At 39.3% G+C, this 20,994-nt stretch overlaps 1 protein-coding gene across 1 annotated transcript in view; it reads right to left on the bottom strand.

The window, feature by feature from the left end:
- HSDL2 (hydroxysteroid dehydrogenase like 2) overlaps positions 1-20,994 on the bottom strand; it is a 58,785-nt gene that overhangs the window by 7,783 nt on the left and 30,008 nt on the right. Inside the window, exons 7-10 of the mRNA XM_004747817.3 lie at positions 16,812-17,006; positions 14,866-14,937; positions 9,304-9,453; positions 6,514-6,642 (exon numbers count right to left, since the gene is read on the bottom strand). Coding sequence (XP_004747874.1) covers positions 6,514-6,642; positions 9,304-9,453; positions 14,866-14,937; positions 16,812-17,006 — 546 coding nt within the window. The remainder of the gene's footprint in view (positions 1-6,513; positions 6,643-9,303; positions 9,454-14,865; positions 14,938-16,811; positions 17,007-20,994) is intronic.

Here is a 20,994-nt window from a genome sequence, read left to right as displayed (position 1 = left end):
GAGTAAGTTTTGAAATAAACAAGTGATGTTTGCACAGGACTGTGCATCACTAAATTAAATACCACTGAAGAGTATATACTTTAAAATGGTTAATCATATGTTATATGAATTCAATCTCCATTTTTGAAAAAAAGAAAAAAGTAAGTATCAATACATTCTACATCAAGAATGAAATTTGGGGGTGCCTGGGTGGTTCAGTTGGTTAAGGGTCTGGTTTTGGCTCAGGTCATGATCCCAGGCTTCTGGGATTGAGCCCCACATCAGGGGAGCCTGCTTCTCCCTTTCCCTCTGCCCCACCCCCCCATGCGCTCTTTGTCTCCAATAAAATCTTAAAAAAAAAAAAAAAGTGAAAGTTGAACACATACTAAAAGAAAAAACATGCTGAAAGAAGCTAGTCACAAAAAAAATCACATATTATACTATTCTGTTCAAATGAAAGTCCAGAAAAGGGAAACTATGAGACAAAAAGTAGATCAGTGGTTGCTTAGAGCTGAAAGCAGGTTGATAGGGGATATGAGGTTAACAGCAAATGGGTAAACGGTTTCTTTTTGAGGTGATGAAAACGTTCTAAAACCAACTGTGGTGCCGGCTGCAAATACCTGTGAATATGCTAAGAACTACTTAACTGTACACTTTAGATGGATGAATTGTATGGTAAGTGAATTATTCCTCAATAAAGCTGTTAAAAAAATAAAAGCGACTGTTACATATAACAATAAACTGAATTAGTAATTAAAAATGTTCCAACAAAAAATCCCAGGTCCGTTTTTTCGGCTTCACCGTTTTTTCCCAGGATACAAAATCAATACAAAAAAATTAACTGTATTTATGTCTACTAGGAACAGATTATTCAAAAATAAAATTAAAGACAATAATTCCATTCACAATAGCATGAATAAAATACTTAGGGGAAAAAGCATGAACCATAAAAGAAAGAATTGATGGATCAGACTTTATCAAATCTAAAAAACTTTCATAACTCAAAAGACATCATTAAGAAAATGAAAAGAGGGGCTCCTGGGTGGCTCAGTGGGTTAAAGCCTCTGCCTTTGGCTCAGGTCATGATCTCAGGGTCCTGAGATCGAGCCCCATGTCGGGCTTTCTGCTCAGGAAGCCTGCCTCCCCTCCCACCCCCGCCCTGCTCCCCGCCTCTGCCTGCCTCTCTGCCTACTAGTGATCTCTGTTTGTCAAATAAATAAATAAAATCTTTAAGAACAAAAAAAAAATCACATACATCTAGAATTTATAAAGAATCTTGCAATTTAATAAAAAAAGCCAAGTCAATTTAAAGATAAGCAAGTTTTGAACAGTTCATCAATGTAAATAGCTATTTAGCACATTAAAAGCTGCTCAACATTAAGGAAATACAAATTAAAATCACAATGAGATACCACCACACTCACTCTAATGGCTATAATACCAAAGACACTGCCATTTGTGACAACATGGATGAACCTAGACCGAGAAAGTCAAGTATGTGTGATCTCACTTATAGTGGAATCCAGAAACGGAGAGTAAAATGGTGGTAGCCAGAGTTGGGAGTGAGAGAAATGGGGAGATGTTGGTCAAAGGGTACAAACTTTCAGCTCTAAGATGAATAATTCCTGGGGATCTAATGCACAGCATGGTGACTGCAGTTAATAATACTATATTGCAGGGCGCCTGGGTGGCTCAGTGGTTTAAGCCGCTGCCTTCGGCTCAGGTCATGATCTCAGGGTCCTGGGATCGAGTCCCGCATCGGGCTCTCTGCTCAGCAGGGAGCCTGCTTCCCTCTCTCTCTGCCTGCCTCTCTGTCTACTTGTGATTTCTCTCTGTCAAATAAATAAAATAAAATCTTTAAAAAAAAAAAATAATAATAATACTATATTGCATATTTGAAATTTGCTAAGAGTAGATCTTAAAACCTTCTAACTACAAACATAAAAAAGGTAATTATGTGGGATGACACATGTGTTAATTAGCTTGACTACAGTAATTTAACAATGTATATATACACATGCATCAAATCATTGTTTTATACCTTAAATATATATAGCTTTTGTCAAGTATACCTCAATAAAGCTGTTCAAACAAACAAACAAACAAACACTAATAAGTTTTGGTGAGAATTTGGAGAAATGGGAGCCTTCACACATTACGAATGAGAAGGTAAAATCAGTACAGCCACTGAGCCTTCACACATTACTAATGAGAAGGTAAAATCAGTACAGCCACTTTAGCAAACGGTTTGATAGTTTCTCAAAAAAGCTATCAACTTACCATATGACCCACCAATTCCACTCTTAAGAATCTATCTAAGAGAAATGAGAATATACAACCACCCAAATACGTGCATGACCATACTCAGAGCAGCATATTCATAACAGCTGAAAACCTAAAATAATCCAAATGCCCACCAGCTGGTGAGTGGATAAGTAATATGTAGAATTGCCACACAGTAGAATACTATTCAGCAATAAAAAGGAAATGAATTACTGATACATGCTACAACATAAATGGATGAATCTCAAAAGCCTTATGGTAAGTGAAGACAGATACAAACGACTATACACTGTGTATTTCATTTATATCAACTACCCAGAAATCTATAAGAGACAGAAAGCAAATCAGCGTTTGCCTAGCTGAGGGTAAAAATGGGGAATGATTACAAAGAGACATGAAAGAATTTTCTGGGGTGATGGAAATTTCTTCAACTAGATTATACGTGATGGCTGTACACTCTATAAATCTATACTGGGTGGATTTTATGACATGTAAATTATACCTCAATAAAACTGTTTTAAAAATAACTTTAAAAATAGCTAGTAAGCACAATATCCTATATATAATATCTCCTCTCTATACATTAAACAGGTAATCCCCTACAGTTTTCTTTCTATGAAAATGTTTTACCCTACAGTGGCCTCTACTGGCCAAAAGGAGATTTTGATTAGATGAGTACTAGTTGCTTGAAGTTTCTTTATTTATAAAGTATCCACTATATAAATTAGGTCAGAAATGGCTAGGCTTTTTTTTTTTTTTAAAGATTTTATTTATTTATTTGACAGAGATCACAAGTAGACAGAGAGGCAGGCGTTGGGGGGGGGGGGACAGGTTCCCTGCTGAGCAGAGAGCCCGATGTGGTACTCAATTCCAGGACCCTGGGATCATGACCTGAGTGGAAGGCAGAGGCTTTAACCCACTGAGACACCCAGGAGCCCCTGGCTGTGGTTTCTTAAAAGAGAAACCATACTAGGATATAAGGTCTAAACTGTGCCCCTTCAAAAGAGAGCAGATAGGATGAAGAGTAGGAACAAAAGGACATAAGAAGCAGAAGTAAATTCACTGTCAATGTAAGAAACCTTTTAAGAGGGGCGCCTGGGTGGCTCAGTGAGTTAAGCCTCTGCCTTTGGCTCAGGTCATGATCCCAGCATCCTGGGACTGAGCCCCGCACATGGGGCTCTCTGCTAGGCAGGAGCCTGCTTCCTCCTCTCTCCCTGCCTGCCTCTCTGCCTACTTGTGATCTCTGTCAAATAAGTAAATAAAATCTTCAAAAAAAAAAAAAAAAGCGGGGCACCTGGGTGGCTCAGTGGTTTGGGCTACTGCCTTCGGCTCGGGTCATGATCTCAGGGTCCTGGGATCGAGCCCCGCATTGGGCTCTCTGCTCCGCAGGAAGCCTGCTTCCCTCTCTCTCTCTCTCTCTGCCTGCCTCTCTGCCTACTTGTGATCTCTGTCTGTCAAATAAATAAATAAAATCTTTAAAAAAAAAAAAAAAGGAAATCTTGTAAGAATATTTTTTTTCTTTTAGTTACTCATTTATCTGACTTCCCACAGTCAACGCAGAAGCACATTCACAGACAGATATAAATGGAAAACCCATTATTTTTTTTTTTAAAGATTTTACTTATTTTTTTGATGGAGAGAGATCACAACAAGTAGGCAGAGAGAGAGGAGGAAGCAGGCTCCCTGTCAAGTAGAGTCCCATGTGGGACTCAATCCCAGGGCCCTGAGATCATGACCTGAGCTGAAGGCAGAGGCTTTAACCCACTGAGTCACCCAGGCGCCCCTGGAAAACCCATTATTATAGGTTGATGTTACATAATAAAATTAAATTTAATAAGTCATTTGACTTTTTTCACCTTTGGAGGGCAGAGTAGCATCATGATTAAAAGAGCATGAGCCTAAAAGCTTGGATTCAAATTTTGACTTCAACATTTCTTCACTGTGTGATCTTGAGTTTATTGTTTAATCAGTCTTCATTTTTATAAAATGGAGAAAATGCCTCAGTCTTCATTTTTATAAAATGGAGAAAACATTTTATCTCAAAGCATTGCTTGTTAAATTGCTTAACTCATAGTAACCACACAATGCATATTAGTTGTAATTATTGTTATTTCAGTTTAGAAATTGATAATTTTTATTTTAAATGATCTTTAAGTTCAAAATATTACTTATTTATAAAATATAAATTTGCCAACATTTACTGAGCATCTTGTATGTCCAAAGCACTTTTAAGTTTTATGAAGACATAGTTGTTAGAATACTGAAACACTAAAGGCACTACTGAAAACAACTGAAGAGATTGTTATTAACACTGAAAGATGTTACAATGTGTGAGTGAAAAAGATCACCAAACAGTGGTAATGCTATAATCCTGTTTTTAAAAGCACTTGTGTATATTTATACATATTCACAAAAGTATGTATGACTCTAAATCAAAATCAACTAATGGTTGACTTCTCAGTAGTGAGATAAAGAAGTATCTTTATTTTGCTTAGGGGTGCTTGGGTGGCTCAGTCGGGTAGGTAGCTGACTCTTAATCTCAGCTCAGGTCATTATCTCATGGTCCTGGGATCCAGTCCGTGTTGGGCTCCACACTCAGCAGAGACACTGCTTGAGATTTTCTCTCCCTGTGCCCCTCCCCCTGTTCACATGCTCTCCCTAAAATAAATAAATAAATCTTTTTAATTTATTTATTTTAAAAAAAAATTTTTTTAAATAAATAAATCTTAAAAAAAAATAAAAAGAACTATTTTTATTTTGTGTCTTTTTAAAAATATTTTATTTATTTGACAGAGATTATAAGCAGGCAGAGAGGGAGGAATGGAAGCAGGCTCCCAGCTGAGCAGAGAGCCCAATGCAGGGCTTGATTCCAGGACCGTGGGATCATGACCTGAGCCGAAGGCAGAGACTTTAAACCACTGAGCCACCCAGGTGCCCCTTTGTTTTGCTATTTTCTTAACTGTATTTTCTGATTTTGTACCATGAGTTATTTACACTACTGTAAAAAAAAAAAAAAAAAAGTTGGGGCACCTGGGGGGCTCAGTCAGTTAAATGTCTGATTCTTGGTTTCAGCTTAAGTCATGATCTCATGGGTTGCAAAACTAAGTTCTGCACTGAGCTGTGCACTCAGTGCAGAGTCTGTTGGAAGATTCTCTCCCCCTGCTCCTACCCCCATTCTTGCACTCTAAAATAAATAAATCTTAAAAAATAAATAAAAGGGAAAGTTGAAGGGACCTCAATGATTAGCAACATACACACACTGTCTCAGATGGTAGGTAGGCCATTAGCATCCTGGATTAGAACTGGAAAGCAGTGAGCGTCTGGGGGCTCAGTGGGTAGGGCAGCTACCGTCAGCTTGGGTCACAATTCTGGGGTTCTGAGTGCATCTGGCACCCTGCTCAGCAGCGAGTCTGCTTCTCCCTCTGCCCCATCTCCCTGCTTGTGTGCTCTCTCTCTCAAAAATAAATAAAAGTTAAAAAAAAAAAAAAGGAATTGGAAAGCAAGATCTACAGGGCACAGAGTACACACTGTGATTTTTGGGAATGTATAAAGATTAAAACAGAACAAAGAATTAATCAGATTTACAGATCATTAAGTGAATTTTTTTGGTTAGAATGTTATAATGCTTTAGTTTGAAGTGTTGTTTCTAAATACGTGTGATAATTACCATTTGGAGTAGTATCCTAAGAGTAGAAAATAGAAAAAATTATCCTTAAAATTCTCTGGCACAGTTAGAGGTACATGGGAAGAATAGAAGACTACACAAAAGGTTCTCTTGCTTAGGGATTCCACAGAAAGCAGGATCATGGAGCCACGAGAGAGGGCCTCTGTTTCCTGTTACAGTCATGGCATGATCAAAGCAGGACCTTACTCTCAATAAATGAGGTACAGCTGAGTTCAGCACCTCCTGTGTCCCAGGTGTTACTGGAAGGGGCTATGTCTTAGTCCAACCAGTAGAAATAAAGTCCACCTAGGAGTCCTTTTAAATCACCTCTCTATTTTCAAGATTATCTTATGGGCTTCTCAGTCACGCAAAAAAGAAATTCTGACTTCGACTTTCCCATTGTTGGCTGAACAGTAAGAACTTAACCAAACAGTAAGACCCACCTTCTGAAGACTATGTGCTCTTTAACATCAACAGCTGCTAAGATTCTATGGCTATGAACACAAGTCTTGATTATTTGGAAAGGAATAAAGTTAGAACTAAATTTTCCCTGAACAATCAGTAAGTTAATAAAATTTAAAACTCACCTGAAAACATTTTTACAAAATCATCAGTAGACATACTCATCACCACATCTGCCTGTTCAGAGGGCTCTCCATATCCGACATTCCCACCTTTGCTTTTAAGATCAAGAAACCATGTTCCACCATCTTCACCTGCACAAAATACAGAGATATAGAAAACAATGCCGAAGAAGCCTTGTTGTTCTTAAACTTAATAGCTGCTAAAGTTAGAATAATTTTACATAATGCTGTTTTCCTGGTTAAAACCCTCAGGCCACTATCAAATTCAATAACTATTAAGTATTTCCGTGCCAGGCATGGGGCTGGGCTCTGACGTCTCTGAAGTAACATGGTTCTTACACAAGACAAAGCAGAGCCAGGCAAGCCCCATGGAAGGTGAGACTGGAAAGTCAGGTGAGAATTAGGCAAATGAGGAACTGAAACGAGTGTGGGAGGACTGAAGGTAGAAAGAGAATGACCTGTGGCATGAGATGAGCTCATGAAGCAGTCCAGAGGCAGGGGCAGTGGGCCAAGTCAAAGTACTTACTCCTTCCATGGCATATCCCTTACGATAAAGTCAGTATCGTAAGGGATATGCCATGGAAGGGGAATGACATAAGGCTGGTATTTTAAATCAATCACCCTAATATCAGGGTGGAGAATATATTGTTGAGGGATAAAGAGGATGCAAAAGGCAAGTTAGGATGGTTGTGAGGGTAGTTTGAGAACTTGAGGATGTGTGCCTGGATCAGGACTGTGGCCGTGGGAATAGGGAGAACTGGGCATATTTGAGAGATAACTTCAAAGCAGAAACACAAAACTCGGTAAATGAACAGGATGAGGAAAAGGTATGCAGAGTGCGTAAGAAATGATTTGCTAGTTTTTGGCTCAGGAAACCGGGTAAGTGTGGATGTATTTTGTACTGAGAGAGGACTACTGAGGAAGAGCAGATTGAATAGGCAGTGTCCAAGCCAGGTGTTGGGAATGGTGAGCTGTTTCAGACATTTTCAGATTGAGGCATCTCTGCGCCAACAAAGTGAAAATGTCAAATGAAGTCTGACTAGGCTAGAAATACAGAAACCTAAGTAATCATTTCCTATGGTCAACTGAAGCCATGTGAATGATTAAGGTTTCCTAGGGCAAGTCTGGAACTGACAAGGATGATTACAGATAAAGCAGGAAAGCAAGGAGAGCTGCTGTCAGGGAAGACAAGGACAGGAGCCTTTCCAGAAGGCAGGAACGGTCAACAGCTTCAAATGCTGTAGAGTGGTGACAGTGTAAAAATGACAAAGGTCCACTGATGATACAGAGGTCACTGAGGACCTTGGTGACAGCATATTCAGCAGAATGGAGAAATATGATACTATGGTAGAGTGAACTCTACATGAAATGAAGTTTGGCTCTACAAGGGAGAGGAATGGTAGGGGTAAGAAGTGGGATTAGGGGCGTTGTGTTGTGTTTTAAAGATGGAACAGACTTTGAGGATTTTATCATTGGAAAGTAGGCTGCAGGATACACAGGTGAGAGGGTGTAATTCACAGCACAAAATCCCTGATGAGGCCAGAGGAAATGGGATCTAAAACTTTGCTACTCAAAGTGCGATCTGTGGACTATAGTCCTGTCAGAAATGCAAAATTCAGACCCGAGACATGGTGAATCAGACTGCATTTTAGCAGGGTCCCAGATGATCAGTAACAACATTAAAGCTTGAGATGCTTAAATCTAGAGCTGAGCTCTGTTCTACTGGGAAGGAAGAAAGAATGATGCTCATAACAACTGATGTGCTATCAGATGACAGGAAGCTGAAGCACTTTGTCTGCAAGTTTGTATTATCTCTGTGAAAGAGGAGGTGGGGTTATTTGCTGAAACTGGCAGGGAAGTGGTAAAAGGGAGAAAGATGGGAAGTTTGTGGAATACTGAGAAGTTTTAAAACAGTCACTGTGGAAAATGAGAAAGTAAGCCAACCACAGAAATACAGTATTCTGAGGTGCTGCTTAGAGCCCAGTTGAGGAAGGCTGATGAGAATTTCTACTAGTGCAGATCCACTGGGTAGTGTGACGGGTTTTTCCATTTCCCCAGGAGCACTGAGCAGCCGGAATGCAACTGTGGGCCAGCCAGTGTGATTCATTCAGGACTAGGCTTTTGATAGGTGATGAAGCACAAAAAGGCCAGGGAATGTAGGATATAGGTAAGAGAGTGATTAAAGCAACGGACCATGGGCTCTACGAAGAGCAAAGGAAGAAGAGAGGAAACCGAGGAGACAAAGGATGAAAGAATTGATAATGTCAAAGTTGCACTCAATGGGACTAAGGTAGCTAGTTCTTAAAACTATCATTAGTATGTGTTAATATCATTAGTATGTGTGTATAGTATAGTTAACACATACTATACACTTCTTCAGTATAAAGAAGAAAAATATTGAGAAGTTTAAGAACGCTGACTACATGCAGACTGACTCCGATAATTTCAAAGATAAAAATGGCCGGGTGTCGTGGCTGATGATACATTACTGTGTTAAACCTCATAGTCAGGATCCATATGCCCTCCTAACTAGGATTTTCTCTCAACTACATGCCCCCAAATTTATTTAACACTGGAAGTCTATGTAATGAGATTTTATTTTACATGTGTCCATATGCACTGATCTTAAAATACAAATCAGTATTTACTATTCTTTAATGTCTACATTCTAGGGTTAAGGGTTTTAGATATAGGCAACTATCAAGGTGATTGCCACTGGAGGCTGATTTTCTTCCAAGAGAAATATCCTACTTTATTTCACAAAAGCACCACATTCCCAGATATTATCCTTACCTGAGAGTTCGAACAGATAAATTGCTTGAGTGGCTTTAACAACGTCATCACTGAGGAAGTCCTTAACGATTCTAAATGTTTCTGCCACAGCTCCAGAAGGTGGTTTTGGTGGTGGCTGTGACTTCTCTTCTTTCAATTCTGGAAGAGCACCTGTAAAATATTGATATAAATGGTTTGAAAGCCTACACAGTATAAAGCCACACAGAGAATTAGTGAATTAGCAGAAAAGACTTGCCACCAATTAGACTTGACAAAAATGATTTTAAATGCATCTGGTGACATCAAAAAGCGGAAGTCAAACCGATGGAATAATATCCAAACACATCAGTCATGATTATAAATGTAAATGGTTTATACTCTCCAAATAAAAGGCTCATTCTCTGATTAAGTTAAAAAAAAAAAAAAACAAACCCAAACCACTACTAAACTATAGTGGCTTTTTTTGGTTTGTTTTTAAACAGACCTAAAGACATTTTTAGGAGTAATAATTAATCACTCCTTCATCACCCCCTCTGAGTTCTAAAACCAAATGAGAAAAGAAGACACTAGAGATCAGAACATCAACGATGTAAATCGATGGACTGAATTGTTGGAGACTGTAGCTTGAATCAACAGCCAAGTGAACTTCTAATAACTTTACCTCTGAATTAAACTTAGTTCCTTCATTCCTGGATTGAACCTACTTCCTCCCATCAGGACTATGCAAAGGACAAGGCAGTTGGGGTTACTGTCCCTGGGTTTAGGCAGTAAAGGGGTGCACTGTCTGTAATGAATTTAAAAATAATGACAAACTGACTACAAGTTTTTTTAAAAAGTGTGTATCTTCTTTGCTCCATTGGGTCTTGAGGATTTCATCTTTAATATCTGTTTGGATTTTAACTTGTAAGAAGAGGAGGATTTTATTGTCGTTTTTGTCTCTGGAATCATAGTGAAGGTAATTTATAGCCAGCAAATTTGGGATACTTTTATATTGCTTCTGTTGTACGACGGAGGATCTTTATGTTGTCCATTAGATTTCATTTAATAATCTTTGGTGAGTTATACTGGTCAATATGGCTGAGTATGATTTGAGTTGGGAAACAGATGGAGAGTTCAATTTTAGCCTAGAGCACAGTCTGACCTTGGAGTTAATTTAATTAATGAGTTGTTCTCACTTGTTTCTGGGGGCAACTGCCAAACTACTCACAAGTGATTACTGGAAAATGAATAAAGGAACAGAAGTTGGTATTTTGAAGGACAGCTTCACGCTATTGGAATTGTCCTATGGACTGCAGATCCCCTGGCTCATTATATACTGAATGGTTATGGCCACTGGGTTAAGTTGATACAAGTTTAAAAATACGGAACTTCCACTCCCCTGGTCTTCTGTTTCTAGGCTCCTGCCAGGGCCAGGGGCAGGGAGAGCTTTTTTGAGGCTGATAATCTCACCGTCCTCTTCATCCAGTGGGAGGAGCCCCCAGTCTGATGAAATTGCAAGAGGAACTGGCTTTTTGTGGGTAACGGGTATGAATAATGACCATAAGTATACAACTCAAAAAGTTACCAGAAGAACTGGGGGATGGGTACAAAGGGTAGAGAGGAGTGAGAGGTAAGGCTTTGCAGTTATGGAATGAGTAAGTCACAGGGATAAAAGGTACAGCATAAGGGATAGAGTCAATGGTACTGTAATAATGCTGTACGGTGACACACAGTAGCTAAACTTGGGGTGAGCTCAGCATAATGCAGAGAGATGTCCAATCACTATGTTGTACACCTGAAATTAATGTAATATGCTGCACCAACTGTACTTCAATAAATTTTTAAAAAGTTAAAAATAAGTGAACATACTATGTCACCAACACCTAGATCAGGGAAGTGGCCCCTAGAAGCCTGTGGTGCCAAGGAGACCACAGCAAAAACTTTAGTGTAAAGCTTTTTACATAAATTGCATAATTTATCACCTGGAATATTTAGACATGGTGTGATGACTCTGCACAAGAGAATAAAACTTCAGGAGACAAAAAAGAAATCAGTAGTGTAGTGGAAAGGTACAATCAATAGACTACAATGAGAAAGAGCATTTCAGTAACCATAAAAAAAAAAAGAAAAAAAAAGATACATGGCTAGCAGCCCCGTCACAGATTCTCCTAACTTCACAACTTAAGTATAAACATGTGAGCAAGACACTAACCATCACCTAGACTCACAATTTACTGTCAGAACCTAGGAAGAAATGTTCAGTAACTCTAAGGTTGACAGAGTCAGCCTAAGAACACAGGACTGCCTATACTTTGCTTCAGGGAAGATCTCAGAGAAAGAATGGTCCTGCTCACCTAAACAAGGAAGACAGGTTTTTACATTTTTAAAACATGGGACCAGACTCTGGGCTTGTGCCAGCTAGAAGATTAGGATCTGTCCCTCTATTATATAATACCATCTTTTAAGAATGCCTCCATCTTTCAAATCCAATTTCAAAGACTGTAGTTCCCAATATTGGAAGAGCAGACAGTAGAGGGAGCTTTGGTAGTGGTTCATCCTGAAAAGTAAGGCCTCAAAGCATTACTGGTGAAAGTGGGGAGAGGAAGAGCCCTGAGAGCAGGGAATGCAGGGGACAGTAGGAAGAGAAGAAGGTCTTGTGTCAGTCTTGCACACTGGCACTAGCTACAGGCCTAACAGGTACCACAAGAGAAGCTACAGCTTTGAGAAAGGAATTCCACCAGCTGAACAGGGAGTGGAGCCAAAAGCAATCTATGCATCTCTGTCACCGGGCTCTACTAGCTCTAGCGATCACTCCTAATATGAAGATGAATTAACAGGGGGAAAAATAACCTGATGTCTATGAAAAACAATGTACCATAAGGTAAAGGAAAATTATCCTGAAGAAAAAAGAATCTATCTCTAAAAATAATTTACTATGCTTATTTACTGTTATTTATTACTAATTACTATTATTATTTACTAGGATTATTAATCCCATAAGGATTCCTCCACATGAAAACTCTATGAAACAGGGGCATAGAGTCATATATAATGGGCCAGGATGAAAAGACAACAGAATAAAATGAAAAAGGAAATAGGGAACATGAGAAACAAAAAATACAACACCAAAATTAAAATAAACATTATTTTAAGTATAGCCATATGAAAAGATGAAAGTGTCCGAAGTCTTTTTGTAATGTAGGCTCCAAGCCCAGCATAGGGCTTCAATTCACGACCCCAAGGATCAAGAGTCATGCATGCGGTCTATCTACTGAGCCAGCCAAGCACCCTGTCAAAAGTCTTAGCAGTAATACAGAGTTCAACCTTGAAAAGGTCTCCCAGAATGCAGAAGGAAAGAACAGTAAGATAGAAATATTAAAAGATGGTGATAACTACAGGGTAAAGTAAAAAGACAGCCAGGCAAAGAATAAGTGTTTCTGGGGAGAATCCAGAACAATTGGAGAAGAGGAACAGAAGCAATTAAAATTAAAACTAAAGTAAAACAAAAACAAAAATAAACTGACCCAACTAACAAGACTCTGTGGGCTCCCTGTGTTGCACTAGGGTGGCAGGTGGAGGGGAAATCAATGAAGAAATGACAGTACTATTTTTAATATGAGAAAAACACAAATTAAAAATTATGTGCATAGTTTATACTTCATAGTTACAAACACAATATATAAAACAAATATACACAGCACAAATAACCAGAAAAGGTACAAATAGGATTAGCAAATAGAAAGGTGAGCTGTTCTCACTTGAGAAATGAGGGATTACACACGGACCTCAGAAAGAAAGTGTGAAGTCAACATATAGTGGATGTGCATAAGGACTAAATAATCACCTGAAAGAGATGTTAGGTCCCAGGCCAGGTATACTGAACCATTACCTATATAAATACATTAATATATCTACAGGAAATATTGAATAGAATTGCATGAGTGAGGAAGAGGGAAAAGAGAGCCACAGCAGCAAATGCTCTCTCCAGCATCCTATGGGGAAGAGAAGCTTTAGCAGAAGGAATGGGAGTACTGCGACCTCAAGGATGAGAGCATCCCTCGTGTGGAGATGGGTGTATGGACTGTGTAGTCAATGCACTTGACATACTCTGATCCCACAGGCAAAATCACTCCTACTGAAATCCAATTCTAATAAACATCTATCTTACATTTTACTTATCTAACCTCTCTTGTTCTGATTCCAGTCATGAAACAACCTTCTGATTATGATTCTGTTCCCTATGTCATTATGACCCAAGGGAGAGAATGGGCTGATCATAGCAACTACACACTTAGTCCATGAGATGGCAACTCCTCATAGCTAATAAATTAGATCACTGAGGGAGGATATATGCTAATTTAAAATGACTTTACATATTAAAGACTTAGACAAGGAATTTAAATCTACTGGTTAAGGTTACAGGCCTTGCAATCAGAGAACTATGAATTTAAATCCTGGTTCTGCCACCTGCATGATCTCAGATCTAAAATGAAGATAATAATACTCGCCTTGTAGGCTCACGAGTGTTAAATGGGACAATGAATGCAAAGTACTTAACACAGTATTCAAAACACAGTAGTGCCCAATAAATATTTTTTGAAAAACAAAATGGATATACATGATCAATAAGTGGCTTTTGTTAATTTAAATTTGGAATTTCAATGAGCTCATTTCCAATGTCTAAGTGATGAGTAAAAATCAGGATTTTCCTCTTGCCTAACCTGAGGACTAAACTCTTTCAGACTTTCATAAGCTGTATATTTTTCAAGTTTTTTATGATATAAAAGAAAGCTGCCATTTTTATTAAGTAATTTCCTAAATATCTACAAAAATTTGAACAAAGAAAAAATATAGAAAAGAGTAAGCCAGAAAAAAGGTTGGCGCTAAAAACACTGCAGTGTAAGGTTCTATAAATCTGTATGAAGGTATAGAGGAAATCTGTTCTTAAGTTTTCTAGCAGCCATGTAAAGAATCTGTGATCGCTTAGGAGATTTGCAGTGTCTAGAAGATAAAAATAAAGTAAGGGCCCAGGAGAAACACAACTATTCTTGTTAATAAAGCATGAAAGATTCTTCTCAATGGTATTTGTTAAAGAATGTTTCTTCTGACATCTTTCAGTAAGCTAGTGGCATAACGTCAAACACAAAGACTAAACTCTGGACCAATTATAAAAACAAAATAAAGTAAAACCAAAAGCCCCTTTGAAGTTAATTTCTCCCCTCAAGTACTCACACAGCACAAACTCTGAGAATGGTGTTAGGTGTACTTTGATGTGACACATTTTTCCTCAAAATGAAATAATACATGAACACGAAATACGTAAAGACAGGGCCAAGGAAAAGAAATAAAACCTTTAAAAGGGTTTGTTTTCTTTTTAGAGTTTTTAAAAAAATCAAATGAAAAGAATATATTGAGACCTTCTTACTGGGAGAAGGAAAAGACAACCTTCCTTGCTTGAATTAATTAAGCCCACATACTACTTGTCTAGTTTAAATTACAAAAATGTTTTAAAAGCATAAGGCAGAAATGTCCAATTTTATATTCTGAAAGAAATACATAGTTAGCATCTTTATTTTCCTACACAAAATATGGTCTACATCTTACCACGTGATTCCACTTTCTTGACAATTGTATCTGGGTGTTCATCTAAGAAGAAATCTGGTAACAAAGGATGGCCTGGAAAATTGACCCCGAAAATACTCAGGTTACTATGACAACATCAATACATTAAGATTTTAACACCTGTTTAACGAACATTCTATCTGTTTTTATTGTAGTGGTCATTCTAGTGCAATGGAAAAGATTCCCATGAGAGCTGTCCGATTACTTGACTTTCACAAGGCTAAAACACTTTTCTCATCAAGCTATCCTCCTCTTTTATGGCAAATTTCATCTCTAAGATCCAAACAAAGAGCCACCTGTTATGTTAAGCTCTCACCTTCTCTCTCAGGAGGTCTTACCCCCTCATCTATCCATGCAAACCTGTCCTACATCCCTCCAAAGTGCTCAGGACTCATTTCTTACCTGGCCTCCTGAGAGAAGGGAATTCCTCATTAAAAAGGACACATTTCCCATCTCTATCTCTCCCTCTCAGAAGATTAAAAAAACTGGAGGTCAGGAATGCATTGGTATTTATTTATTTATTTATTTTAAAGATTTTATTTATTTATTTGACAGACAGAGATCACAAGCAGGCAGAGAGGCAGGCAGAGAGAGAGGAGGAAGCAGGCTCCCTACTGAGCAGAGAACCCGATGCAGGGCTTGATCCCAGGAGCCTGAGATCATGACCTGAGCTGAAGGCAGAGGCTTAACCCACTGAGCCACCCAGGCGCCCCTATACTGTCTATTATTTAATATAGATTATGTTTTACACAAACAGTAAGAATGCCTGATCATCACCACCGTGACCTGCAACTTTAGAGAGGAAAAATGATTTCTGAACAAGGTGGCCTTCTGAGAACTTCTCGAATCACACTCTTGGCAAAGGGCAGACTGTGTTCTCTTGTTTTCACCATCCAGCAGTAAGCTAGCTGCTCTAAGAGACTGCACTTAAGAGAGAAACATTTGGAAAGAGTCCATATTCCTAGAAAGTTTTCATAGAGATGTACTCCTATATAACCTAATCCTTGAATAAAGTCTTTACTCTGATTTTAAGATCAACTTTATTATTAGTTTTTTATAAAGATTTTATTTACTTGACACAGAGAGAGAGGACAAGCAATGAGGAGCAGCAGAGGGAGAGGGAGAAGCAGGCTCCCTACAGAGAAAGGACCCTGATGCGGGGCTTGATCCTAGGACCCTGGGATCATGACCTAAGCTGAAGGCAGGACACTTAACCAACTGAGCCACTCAGGCATCCCCAGCGCAGTTTTATATACACGATCTATTTAACCTTCACAGCAGTCCTGTGAGGGAAGCAGTGTTGTCTAAGGATTAAAAGCATGGAGTTTGGGAGAAGACAAGCCAGGTTCTGATTCTAGCTCAGCTGCTCATGAGCCACTCAGGTGCCCCTTAAGATCAACTTTACAAACCAACTCTCAGATGCACCTGGTGGCTCAGTCATTAAGCATCTGTCTTAGGTCATGATCCCAGGGTCCTGGGATCCGGCCCCGCATCGGGATCCCTCCTGCTCCACGGGAAACCCGCTTCTCCCTCACCCACTCTCCCTGCTGTGTTCCCTCTCTCGCTGCGTCTCTCTGTCAAATAAATAAGCAAAATCTTTTTAAAAGCCAAACCAAACAAACAAACAAACGAAAAAAAAAACCAAAAACAAAACCCAATTTTCATTTTTAGTTTCAAGATTTGGAAATGGCTGATATGCCTTCTGTATCTGTACATACTTAAAAAGGCCTCAATTCACTTCAATTTTTCCTTTCTCTCTTTCTGAAGCTGTGTTGGTATGGTCTTCCCCTTCATCGGGATAGGTTTTAAAAGAAGATATTAGCTTTATGATTACACAAAATGCCCACAAAACATGTGTGTGTTCTTTGCAGGAAATGTAGAAAAATGCATAACTACTTTTAAAAACTTTTAAAAACTGGAAGCATTACCTGGTTTAATTGCATAGATGTCAAAATTACTTATTCCTTCTTCTCTTAAGATATTTTCATCAACAAGAAAGTTTCCAGTAAAACTCTTTGGCTTTTTAAAAATTGAATAGGCAGCATCTGCAATGATATCAACTTTTCTACACTGGCTTTCAATACCAGATCCTCCCAGCATGTCCATAGCAGCGGTGTGGATGGCTGCGGAGAGAACACACACATAGACCTGAAAATGAAGTAAGACTGTGGAAGGAACAAACAAGGCAGCTGATCTTTTTATTTCACAGGTGATGAGAACAAGAACCGGAGAGCTTCAGGGATTTGGCAAATGTTCTGTTAACATAACTGGGTGGAACACACAATCCTTACTCTACACAACACTGCCTCATAAAATAGAAGTCCTTTGTGAGACTCACAGCAAAATTCAATTAGGCTTCTGATTTAGAATGCTCAAGAATTTGCATATGATTCTTCAAGGAAAGCCAGAAAGATGTAACAGAAAAAGCACGGAGCAGTAAGGTTAGTGGGCTTTTTATGCGAACTATGTTGCTTTTTGGCAAGGAGCTTATTAACCTCTATGGGGCCTCAGTTTGTCTCTAAATATGGACCTCATTCCCTAAATTTATTGTCTTACCCCTCTATTAGAATACAGGGGCAGAGGGAGAGGGAGAAGCAGATTCCCCACTGAGCAAGGAGCCCCAGGACCCCAGGATCATGACCTGAGCCAAAGGCAGACGCTTAACCAACTGAGCCACCCAGGCACCCTTGTTTTAGGTGCATGTGATTTTTAAATTCTATGTTTTTTTATGAAGTAATTTGAAACTCTACCATTCATTGTACACTATTAATTAGACATTGTCAAAATTGCGAACAGTAACTTATCTCAATTTACTTACATATATTTTAGCTTACATTTCAAACAATGAAAAAGTCAACTTGTTTAAATGTACTTCAGGTTTCAATCTCTAGGAATTTAAAGTTCTCTCCATACCACTGTTAACCATCATTTTATTTTTTTTTATTTTTTTAAAGATTTTATTTATTTATTTGACAGAGAGAAATCACAAGTAGATGGAGAGGCAGGCAGAGAGAGAGAGAGAGGGAAGCAGGCTCCCTGCCGAGCAGAGAGCCCGATGCGGGACTCGATCCCAGGACCCTGAGATCATGACCTGAGCCGAAGGCAGCGGCCCAACCCACTGAGCCACCCAGGCGCCCCTTAACCATCATTTTAAATCATTACATATTGGAATAATTTACATAATTCAGTCCATAAGATGAAAACTTTATAGCTTTTGAGAGCCAATAACCCCTTTTCATTCATTCAACATATAGTGATTCACTACTTACTCTAAGTCAGGCATGACTGTAGGGATTGGGGACAAAAACAGATAAAAGCTCCTACCTTCATGGTGAAGACATTCTAGCATAAAACCCTACTTCAAAGGCAGCACAATTAACTTGGACAATTTCCTGAAAGCACTGAGTCAGAAAATATATCCCTACCTTATAACTATAGTTCCTTTACCACGAAGAAAATTTTTGCTTAACCAATAGTTCAAGAGATCTGGTTTTGCTCTTGATGTGATACCTTATTAATAAAAAATGGCAGCTGGGCACCTGAGTGGCTCAGTTTGTTGAGCAACTGCCTTCAGTTCAGGTCATGATCCTGAATTCCCATGACTGAGTCCCGCATCCAGCTCCCTGCTCAACAGGGAGTTTCTCCCTCTGACCTTCCCCCTCTCATGCTGGCTCTCTCTCATTCTCTCTCAAATAAATAAATAGAATCTTGTTTTTAAGAAAATAAATAAATAAGGGGCATCTGGGTGGCTCAGTGGGTTAAAGCCTCTGCCTTCGGCTCGGGTCATGATCCCAGGGTCCTGGGATTGAGCCCCGCATCGGGCTCTCTGCTCAGCGGGGAGCCTGTTTCCTCCTCCTCTCTCTCTTCTCTCTGCCTGCCTCTCTGCTTATTTGTGATCTCTATCTGTCAAATAAAGAAATAAAACTTGAAAAAAAATAAATTAAATTAAATTTAAAAGGGCAGCTAATATTTATCAAGTGTGTCCTATGCTGGGCATGCTGCTACATACGCTACATAAGCTATCTGAATGAATTCTATGAGGTAGGTACTGTTATTATTCCATTTTATAGAAGAGAACACTCAATGCACAAAGGGGTTAAATAACTTGTCCAAGGTTACAGGAGCTAGCATTCAAACACAGCTTGACTTCAGAGCCAGGATCTTAATGAAACTAAAGGATCATACTTTGGTAACCAACATTCTTAGAGTTCAGTTATCTCACTCCCATAAACTATAGAATTTTTCTTTTACTTTTTGAGAGAATGCCTGCATGCAAGAGGTGAGGGGGAGGGGCCAAGGGAGAGGGACAGAGAGAATGAGAAGCAAGCTCCATGCCCAGTGCAGAGCCCAACACAGGGCCTGATCTCAGGACCATTAGGACCCTAAGCCAGACACTTAACCGACTGAGCCACCCAGGCACCCCAACTATAGAATTTTTCTAAAAATATTTCATTATAGGGATGCCTGGATGGCTCAGTCAGGAAGGCATGCGACTCTTGATCTCCAGGTCATGAGTTTGAGCCCCACACTGGGTATAGAGATTACTCAAAATAAGCTTTAAAAAAAATTTCAATACAGTGCATCTTTTATTTTTTTTAAAGATTTTATTTATTTATTTGACAGAGAGAGATCACAAGTAGGCAGAGAGGCAGGCAGAGAGAGAGAGAGAGAGGGAAGCAGGCTCCCCACGGAGCAGAGATCCCGATGCGGGGCTCGATCCCAGGACCCTGAGATCATGACCCGAGCCGAAGGCAGTGGCCTAACCCACTGAGCCACCCAGGCGCCCCAATACAGTGCATCTTAAAACTATACGCGTATGCACACACTTTAGTCTCATATAGACTATATGATATGAACGGTAAAAGAATTTTTAGAAACTCCAAATTAAGAATATGTCATGGATGTGTACATGTGCTGTGTGTTCCTATGTATAGACACATACATACAACCTAAGAACAAAGAGCGATTTCCCCAAACAACCTATCTTTACTTCATTGATCTTTCTACCAAAGATACAAAGAAGGCAAAGATGCTCAAAAGCAGGAACTAAGTCAGAGTTATTTTCAACAACAGTTTTGCAATGTCATAGGCTACCCTAATAGGGTATAAAACTGACAACAAAAGAAGCAGGTTTGGGGCGCTGGGTGGCTCAGTGGGTTAAGCCGCTGCTTTCAACTCAGGTCATGATCAGGGTCCTGGGATCGAGCCCTGCATCGGGCTCCTTGCTCAGCGGGGAGCCTGCTTCTCTCTCTGCCTCTGCCTGCCTCTCTGCCTGCTTGTGATCTCTGTCTCTCTCTCTCTCTGTCAAATAAATAAATAAAACCTTTAAAAAAAATAAGCAGGTTCACAATAGGATACATCAAATGAAAACTCACTGATTTCTGAAGAAGAAAAAAAAGCAAAAATTTTAACGAAACCTGATTTGCCTTGGATCACAAGAATCCTAAAGGTGACCCTAAAACTTAAGCATTCATAAGGAAAAAATGGAGAATTATCTAATAGCTTCCAACTGATTCTCCTGATTGCAGGCTGCACAAAACACATAGTAAGAAGAGCCTTAAAATCAACCTAAGAGGGGTGGTTTAGTTGGTTAAGCATCTGCCTTCAGCTCAGGTCATGATCTCAGAATCCTGGGATGGAGCCCCCCTATGCCAGGCTCCCTGCTCAGTGGGGAGTCTGTTTCTCCCTCCTCCTCTGCCCCCTCCCCATGCTCTCTCTCTCTTCTCAAATAAGTAAAATCTTAAAAACAAAAACAAAAACACAGATGTCCTTTCACATAAACATACAGAGTACATATCAGACTTAAGACATCAGCATTGCCTTTGACTCCTCCTCTGGAAAGAAAGCCTGTTTCACCTCCTTAGCACCTGTCAGGTGGGAGATTACTTCTGGCTCCAGCAAGAATGAAGAACTGCTCTATACAGTCTAGAATGAAAAAACATGTTTTTCTAAATAGAAGCCTCACAAACAGCCAGGAGCCTGGGCACACTCTGAAATCCATTTTGCCTTAGTCATGAATAATGCAGTATCCTAGCAAGCGCTCCTGCCTCTCTTTCCATGATCTCACAAGTCATCCTACATTCAGATGCCAAATTAAACTTCTTAAACCTC

This window comes from Mustela putorius, unplaced genomic scaffold, assembly GCF_011764305.1.
Source record: "Mustela putorius furo isolate JIRA1106 unplaced genomic scaffold, ASM1176430v1.1 tig00000580_pilon_pilon_pilon, whole genome shotgun sequence".
Classification (NCBI taxonomy): Eukaryota; Metazoa; Chordata; class Mammalia; order Carnivora; family Mustelidae; genus Mustela; species Mustela putorius.
The sequence above is the reverse complement of the archived record's forward strand: the minus strand, read 5'-3'. Positions and strand labels throughout refer to the sequence as shown.